Genomic DNA, 9,390 nt, shown 5'->3' with positions numbered 1-9,390 from the left:
ATCGCATTTTGAAGAAAGAGAGACAAAAGCAGATCCCTTACATTCCTTATCTCCCTCTCCCCATTCCCACTTTTTCCACCTTTCGTTTAGTAGAGTGTAAGAGGTCACAGTGCTCACCCTCAACCAGCTTCTCCAACAGCATGTGGATACTCAGCACAGGAGAACCAGGCTTGCCTAACTCACTAGCCATTTCCATCTAACCATTCACTTGTTTACATCTTTGAGACATTGAACCTGTATATGCCCATAGGAAGATCTTTCTTGTTTCCTTCCTTCTTAAGAGACTATCACCAAGATTTCTAGGTATAGCTGGCAAAAACCCAGACTCTAATGCACTAAACATCAAAGTATTATGAAGCTTAAAAATGGCATCAAATCACCTAATCTTATTCTACTAGAGATGTTATCTTGAAGTAAATACTGAAATAGTCAAATGTGTGAATAAAAGAAGCAGAAGACAAATTCTCTTTTACAAGTATTTTCATTTCTAGGAAAGTTTTAAGTAATACCCAAACCTAAACAAAAGCAGTGTGAAAGAGATCTTGTCTGTGTCTCATTAAAATGAGTATTGTAAGGACTGGGTGGGAAAGAGAGGGAAGAAGGGCAAAGCATGCAATGCATCAGGAAGGACAGGTTGAGAAAATCTGACAGCTTCACCAAACTACCTCATCTCTCCCCTGCTCAGTGCTCAAAACTACCCTGCAGACAAAAAATTCTTGTCTTCTCATACGTGTTAGAACTGAATCAGTATTACATTTCATGCAGTGTTGCATCCAACCCACGTTACTGTTTGATAAAGAGCCACACCTTTCCGATGCCTCCATCCTGGGGAGCTCCTCCTACAATGTCAGTCGTTGTCGGCTGAGAGAAATGACCTGCTGTCACTGCATATCCTGAGTAGTAAATGAAATAAATAAATAACTGTGACAGGAAAACAGATCAAGCAGACAGATCGGGCTTATAAGGCTTCCCTGCTCCAGGGCTGTACTTAAGAGTTCAACAACCTTTCTGCTCAGGATGGACCAATATTCTGTTCAAAAGTTCATGGGGAAGGGAAATGAAAGTGCACCCTCCAGTACCCTTCCAAAAGCTGAGACAAGGAAAGCCATGTGTGTGGACATGACCAAGGGACATGAGGAGCTCATATTGGGAGCAGTTTGCCAACTGCAAGTCAAGAGAGGGAAGCAGTAAAACAGGAAAAGGCATACACAAAAAGAGAAAAGCAATCATATGACCACTGAGAAAGTATCATATCAAAGAGCAACAGTCCCACTTGGATCAGACAGGAGTGTCCTCCTTTGGATAAAATCACTGCCCAGGAAGGCTTGGAAAATCATGTTCCTTTTTCATTGGGGGAAACAGAAAAGGATATTAAGCAAAGAGAAGTCAATAGCTTAAAAAGATTTTTTCTAGGCAAGGAGAAAAATGGGACCATATATCAAAGAAAAAAAAGTGTACTTGAAAGAAAAGGATCAAAGATTCAGCTTTATTTCATATATTAATATAACATATATTAAATAAAAATTAGTAGAGTAGCTTTCCTTCTAAGGGTCTTTTGTATTTGCCTTGCTCTTTTGCTACAAATTATGAGGCTCTCATCAACATAGTAAACCCTATAGTTCAAGCCTATCAGCGGCAAAATGTATTTATGTCTGCAAACAGGTAAACATTAACTCTTCATTTAGCTATCACCAAGCAGTATCTACAAAATTACGGTTTCTTAAATATTAAAGGTTAAGGGGACAATGAGAGGTCAGTGCAAGACTTTAGTCAAACAGTATCAACCTGCTGAAATGCCTTCTAGGTCTCAACAGTCTTAGGCACTTCAGATTAAGCGGAAGCCTCTAAATTAAGCATTTCAAGGACATTAGCTGGTTTTAGAGCAAGTAAAACCAATTGAGTTAAAGATGTACCTATATCCAAACCTTTACAACTTCCTTCAGTTGCCAATAACACATTTAGAGTGTGTTATTTTTGTTGAAATAAATGCATCTGCAATACAAATTCCGTAGTTAGTTGTTGCACTCATTTTAAAGGCACATGTAAGTAGACATGCAGTTCAACTAGTAACAAATAATTTGCCTGTTACAGGGCAAAGGCAAGAATGTTAAGAAGCCCACCACAATCCAGTGTGCTGTTAAAATGCCTTTCCTATATTAGTCCAAAAAATTACAACAAAGTGTGGGGGGAGGGTGCTAGAACAAGGTCAGAAAAACTGAGTATTTTGTATGTTTCTTTGCTTCCAGATAAGTATCATTTTAATTCAAATATTCTTCTTTTCACACTTTTTATAAAAATACTCTACATCACCATAGAAACAAACACTACCAACTTTACAGCATCAAAGCCTTGAAACACATTGTTGGACAATTTCCTATTCACAGTGACACTAGAGAGCTGCTTACCAAGGTATGTGTACCTCCTGGCTATCACAGCATCATCATTCAGCTTGTAGTATGTGTTGTCAGTGAGATTCAGTACTTTGACAGTTCCTGTCCAATAATAAGATCCTGGTGCCCCCATGATAACCAGCTCCTACAACAGGAAAAATGGAGGTTTGTGGGGAAAAGGGTAGAAGGAAAAAATAACAATCAAAACTTTACACATTAATGGAGAAGGTACAGGATATTTACTTAAAACACCAATAATAAGTCTATCTGTAACAACCTCCATTCTGCATGCATTTGGACAGTATCCTTCCTTCTTCCCAAACTTGGAGGTCACTGCATATACCCTAGTGACAGACTGCCTTTTTATAGTCCATTTCTGCTCGGCACTTCTGCTGCAACAGAAGACTTTCCTCAACCTTACTAACCATCAAGCTTATCCCTTACTAACCATCAAGTTTATCCCTGCTCCCTGATAGTTCTCTGAAAAATCTCTCTACTTGCTGCCTTTCCCAAACATCCTTCAGAAGACCCAGAGCCAGAAGTACTTCAGCCCACCCAGAACCCATCACTCAGCTACAGCTCATGCCCTGATACTGGCTGACATGCTATACTAACCAAACATGATGGAAACAGCACAAATGATTTTGATTTTACAACTGTGAAGCTAAACAGCTGCCATGCACTCAACAAGCAGGATGTGTGTTATGTCCTCCTAGGTGGAACATTTTGCCCAGTTCTGTTATCAGACACTCTGGTCTTTGAGAGACAACCTGAATATAAGAGTCATCGTAGCATCATAAAATGGCTTGGGAGCATTACAGACAACCAGACTGATTTAACATTTTGAAAGACCATAGAAATCAGGCACAGTTGCATCCAGCATTCAAAGGTAGATGGTCATGGATAGTATTTTTGAGTCAAAATCCACGGTACATTTACATTCAAGAGAAATTCACAAAATGTTGTCCCAAAACATCCAGTATCCTTGCAGAAAAACCTTGCTCCTGGATGTGGTTTTAAATACCTCCAGCAAGGGACCAAATTAAGCCTGCGGAGCATTAACCCCAGGAAGTTCTCCATCCCCCAAGAAGACATGTGAACAGCTGCTTTCCTCACATCTCCATTCAATGCAAAGCCATGGGCAGACTCCATCCTTGCAGGAAATTGCTATCATATCCGAGTCCCCTTCAGGTGACCAGTTCCAGCTGGGGGGAGATGTAAAACAAGGGGATTCTCCTAATACGACTACAGGGACAGGAATACAAATCCAACCAAAGAGCACCATGTGCTTAGAAATAGCTTTTTCTTTGTAATGGGCCATGCCTGTCAGGTCACTTACTGACAGGAAAAACTACCATCCACAGCACTGAATTCAGGATAGAGGATCTCCTGTTTGACCCAAAAAGCCATTTATCTGCATTTCCTGCTGCCATCAGACTGATGTGATAAAAGTCCAAAGGTATCTTTTGAACTAGGGTAGCAAAGGAAAATTTAAGCCTGGGAACAGAAACAGGCTGGGGAGAGCAGACAAGTCAGGAAACAGCTGCTGCTGGCTGAACATCCAGTTAGCAGACAGTGCCCTTGTGGCAACAGTGCCTGCCATCCCAGTTTACTGAAATGGCAAAAGGCAATTCCTGAAAGAGAAAACCTTTATTCTGTTTGTATCAGTCTGGACAATACATTCTGTAGATCAGTGCATATATATAATTAGGAGAGGGTATGTGTTCTTAAAAATTTTAAAATACAACCAAAAACACACAAGTGAAAAAGGTACAACCCTGAAACATTAACAAAAGAAAAAAATCCAAGTATAAGGGAACAAATTAATTCTTGACAAAACTGAAACATGGCTGATAGACTTCTGTCCAGAAAAGAATGTGGTCAAGTATTTAGAACAACTGTGCTGTGTATATTCTACCACTTTTTTTTTCTCCATCTTTCTGCAACAAAGATCTGTAGCAGAACTGAAAAAAAGTGTTTATCCTCTGTATGTATGTGCATCATATTCATGCACATGTACACATACATAAACAAAATTATTCAAGAACGACTTTTACATCATCACTTACAGTGAAGAGCTAATGACAGACAGAGAAACCTCTGTGCAAGTTTTGGGATATACATAATAAGAATATTCCCTGAAGACATTTCCAGAGTCAATTCATTTATACTTGTCCAAGACCTTGAGAGACACATGCACATATGTATGAACCACTGTGCAGTCACTGTGCAAGAAACAGACACCTAAGAAACTAGACAAGGCAAAGGAGTGTTTGCTGGCAGGAAGGGACCATTCTCAGCACTTAGCCCACTGTCCAAGCCATACTTGGGAATCTCCTCCTGGGACATGCAACAGGAGGGCCACTTACCCACCCCAAGCTTTCCATGCATGTGTCCCGGCTCACCTTGGTGAAGAAGCCTGCAATCCCTGCCTGGCATGAACCATGCTCCTCCCCATACTTCTTCTTGTACTCTGGATGGAAGAAGGGAAGAAAACAAACTGTGGTCATTCCTTGGACAGCACACACTCTTCACGTGAGCCACCTATGTTTCTACTTACACAGCCTGGAGAGACACCAGCATGCAGGGCTCCTGGGTTTTATCAGTGGATCAGCCACCAAGATGCAGCATGCAGCACACCTACCCACATCAGGGAGTATTGCAAGGAGCCAGCTGGGGAGGGAGGCCAGAGTGCCCCTACAGAGATGCTAAACAAGCAGTACCACAGCAGCATGAAAAGACCAGCAGCATCACTCCAGTACAGATGCATTAGAAGAGGCCATCTGTAGCAGATCACCACAGCTCAGAAGGGGGGAGCAAAAAGTGATGCACATCCCTGTGTGCCACAGACTGTGCTCTAGGAGCTTTAACTCTCAGGCCCATTACCTCAGAGAAATAAAGTGATATTCCCCTACAATGACAGTCATCAAAGTGCCCAGAAGCATTTCTGGTGAGGATGCGTCAGGACACAAGTTCCAGGAAGAAAACAGTGACTGAGGAAAAGACATGTGTTTCTACTGGATCAGACAAGAGTCTCTTTTGCAGGATATTTATTTCTGCTGCTTTTCAAGGCCACGTGCTTAGAGCTCCCAGTTCACAGGGAACTCAACCAGCACCCTACAGCTTTTGTTTATGGATTTTACATAGCAATCATTTGCCCTCTCAAACCTGAGGCATTTTTACTTTATCTCTTTGATGATGAGAAAATAAATATTTCTAAGAATACATTAAGTTCACGGTGAGGAGAAGGAAAAAGAGAAAAAAAAGAAAATCCCTTTCCACCCCACCCTAATTCAAATATTTTCATCTTGGAAGTATTTGAAACTTACAGCTGGATCAGAGCCTTTCCAGTTTTTTCCAGAGCATTATTTTCAAATATCTACCATACTATCACTACTTCCTGTATATTACAGTAATTCCTGTTCAGAAACAATTTAACATATAACCTGATAACTGTGAAATTTTTTTAAACTTTTTTTTTAATTTTAAGCTTTATTAATTATAATGAAATTGATGAGCAAACTGCCTCTGGAACCAAGCAAGTTCCTTTGGAGTTGCATTTTGTCTTATTGAAGAGCAGAAGGAATTAATTATAAAAAATGCTGCCTTCTTGCAAAATATTTTATGTAGACATATGTACACACACACCATTCTCCCTTTTGTACTACATAGAGCCTCTTCCTAACATCATAAAGATGTTCAGAATTTCAGACATTTGCTGAGGTCATACCAGTTGCACAGGGAGAAGTTCAGCTGGAAACACCATGCAGAATAGAGACTTGATCCACAAATTACAGTCCAAATGCCCAACACTCTTGGCCAAGGTAAGGTCCTGCCAAAGTCATATGCATCCCAGCAGACCAGAAGCACAGCTGAGTCTCCTAATGGTAACCCATGTGAAATGACAATTTCACTGAGAACTGAAGGCCATATTAGCCCATAGCTATTCAGCAAGTGTTGGGGTTCTGAACTGCTAACTCCCCACATACAGATTCTCCAGCACTTGCCTGGGGAAAAATATTTTTTTGTTCAATGTGAACATTTTTTTCATTAAGAGACCCAAGGAGGAGAGATTCCTCCCTCCAGCATTTCCTGAAAAATAATTCTGTGCATGTCCTAAAAGCTGTGCATTCACTATAGCAAGATCCCCACCCTTGCATGATGCAATAAGGAAGGTCAAAGCCCATTCAGAATTAAATCTGGTGAAAGATATCAAAGCTAACAAGAAGGGCTTCTTCAGATACATCAACAACAAAAGGGTACTAAAGAAAATGTCGGTTCCACTGCTGAGTGGAAACAGGGACTCCTTGCAAGAGAAATTGCAGAGAAGGCTGAAATATTGAATGGCTTCTTTGGTTGCCCGTTTTGAAGTCTGGGGTGACATTTGCTTTCTTCCTGTCTTCAGGATCTATTTGCTTCAGTCTTCACTGCTAAGGTCATGACATTTCACAAGTGGAAATGTAAGCATGGAGGCCCAAACACCTCAGACATTGGTGCTGTTTGAGAAATTAAAGCTCTAGTGACACAGAGGAGAGATCAGCACACCAATTTCAGGGGGAATCAAGAGAGATATAGTCCTCGCCAACAAGCCAGCAGCACAGTACAGACAGACACTAGGCTCCTGGATTTCTGCCTAACCCTTTCAGCACAAAACTACCCCTTCTTATCTGCTCCCCTAATTCCCATCTGCAGTGATGTACACCTGCCTCCACATCCAAGCAAGATCCTTTCCACCCATGCATCCATGGTTAAGGGGTGCCAGTCATCCTAGATGGTGACATCCCAGCATCACAGACCTCTGTCTGCTCCCTAGAGCCACTTTGCCTCTCCCAAGCAATAGATGAACTCAAAAAGGGATGAAACCAAGAAGAAACCAAGATTGCTTCTACCTCACCTCCACTTCAGTGCATGGTAGCGACACATGTCACTCATACAACATAGCCAGCCAGCCAGCCATGAAGTAAAGCAGCCAACTAGATGGAAATTGTGCAGTTATTGTATCAGGTCACAGTTTTTGTATGCCTGAATAACAACCTTTGCAGGACATTAAATTTATTTGTTTTCACATAGCTCCAGGCAATAACTGCAACCAAGGGCAAATTTGTTATTTCTACACTTCTTTATTCTTTCTTGTCTCCCTGTCGACTGCTGTGCGTTCCTGATTACAGAGACTGCAAGTCATGAAACTGCTGCAGCAACAGCTGACAGCAAAGAGCACGAAAAGGTTGAGTCTGGAGGAGGTTGCAGCCTGTGCAACTTCGAAGATGTGCCATGAATAATACATACAGGAAAAAAGAGAAGAAGATGGCAGTGGTTTGCAGTCAGGATGATCTCAGGTTACAAGAAAAGTGAGATGGAGGATGGGGTAATTGCATAAAACAACACATAAGGAAAAAGAATAAGCTTTGATGTGCAACATTTCTGAAGGTAAATACCCCTCAACTTTTTCTTTGAACAAAACTCTCTGCCAGGCTCTATGCAAACTTGAATGCCATAACATAAACTAAGCTACAGAGTACAAGAAAATAATCTATCATCCTCAAAGATGTAAAATATCACATGCGCTGAAAGCTTTTTGTTTCCTATATTACAGTGTTTCACTACTCTAGGAAGAAACAGTAATAATCTTTCTGACCTACCATTGTGATACTGAGTTGCCACCACAAAGCAGGGATGTTTTGATGGCTCCCAGAAAACCAAATGTGGTTTGGACCCATGGGAAAAACTACTTTTTGCTTTGGATGCAAGGAATATGAGCATGTGCTGTTCCCCTTACTAACCAAAGGGATCATCAGTCTTTCCCACTTCCACCATCAATTCTTATCACAGAGGAGTAGGAAACCATTCCAGCTCTCCTCATCACCTGGACTGCCTCTCACAGTACACAAAACCATCCTTTTTTGTAAACTGAATGCATTGGGGGAATGAAGAGGCAGCTCCTTTTTTTTGGAAAGCCATTTAAACTCTGGGAAAAATAACCAACTGAAAGTATTGCCCGAAAGACTGTGGCCCCATAAAGCAGCTATACCACATCCAGCCCATCTAAACCAGATTAGTTCCTACTCAGAGAGATTGTATTTAACTATTAAGTTTGTTGCTGTGTTCTAATTATCTCTCAATTCCAGACTTCTGTCAGCCCCTTCAGGGAAGCCAGGCAAGAATAAAATGGATTGAGACTACTATGCTGTTGCACCAATGCCACGTCAGGAAATTTCCATTTTCTCCATGGACGGACACTGATGTGCACTCAGTTGGCCTGCACCCTTCACCTGTTGAGGCTTATCACCTTATCTGCATTAAAAACAAGGCTTCTGGAAGCAGGCACGCTACTGTCTACCCCTATTTACACATGGTGAGATCCAGAGAAGGTTGAGACACTGGAATCTTGTCGGGCAAAGGCATGTGTCCTAGTGCAGGGTTTGCAGCCACAGGTCTGGCAGCCTCCCAGCAATGGCCACAGAGGCTGTCAGTGCAGAAGCACTTCAGACTCGATGCTTTGCACTAGCCATTTATCAGTGTCAGTGGAGGAAAATTATTCTGCTTCTTCCAGAAAGTGAAGGAAAAAAGTTACAAGAATGACTGCAAACTTATTTCACAGCAAACCTTAAACAATGAACTCCTCTGTGTGATATACCACAGCTATCTCTCTTGGAGCTTGTTTTATTGAAATTTAAAGAATCAGAAGTAAACAAATGCAGCCATTCCTTGTGACACTGTGATTTCATGTCTGATGTGGCAGGGGGCTGCGTGGAAATCAGTCCCAAACTTCCAATTTTCACCTTACTATGCAGTGAAATTAAGCCAGCATAGTACTGCATCAACCCTGCCAACTTTCCGCTGGCTGCTCTACGTGTACTAGGCCCACACATTTCTATTTTTTAGCAATTCTTGGCAAATATCCTGTCAGATTAACAGCAGTTTTACTCCAAAAACATGACGCATAGATAAACACAAGTGATTCTTCTCTTCCAGAAACCACATCCCCACCATGGCTTCGGCA

The 9,390-nt window shown here is 41.4% G+C and overlaps 1 protein-coding gene across 1 annotated transcript in view; it reads right to left on the bottom strand.

The window, feature by feature from the left end:
- Window positions 1-9,390, bottom strand: part of ITGA9 (integrin subunit alpha 9) — a 232,764-nt gene that overhangs the window by 211,337 nt on the left and 12,037 nt on the right. The window contains exons 5-7 of the mRNA XM_005429306.2: window positions 4,796-4,863; window positions 2,406-2,535; window positions 808-893 (exon numbers count right to left, since the gene is read on the bottom strand). Coding sequence (XP_005429363.1) covers window positions 808-893; window positions 2,406-2,535; window positions 4,796-4,863 — 284 coding nt within the window. The remainder of the gene's footprint in view (window positions 1-807; window positions 894-2,405; window positions 2,536-4,795; window positions 4,864-9,390) is intronic.

The sequence above is a fragment of the Geospiza fortis genome, unplaced genomic scaffold (assembly GCF_000277835.1).
Source record: "Geospiza fortis unplaced genomic scaffold, GeoFor_1.0 scaffold197, whole genome shotgun sequence".
In the NCBI taxonomy this organism is placed as follows: Eukaryota; Metazoa; Chordata; class Aves; order Passeriformes; family Thraupidae; genus Geospiza; species Geospiza fortis.
This window is presented reverse-complemented; position numbering and strand designations above follow the sequence as displayed.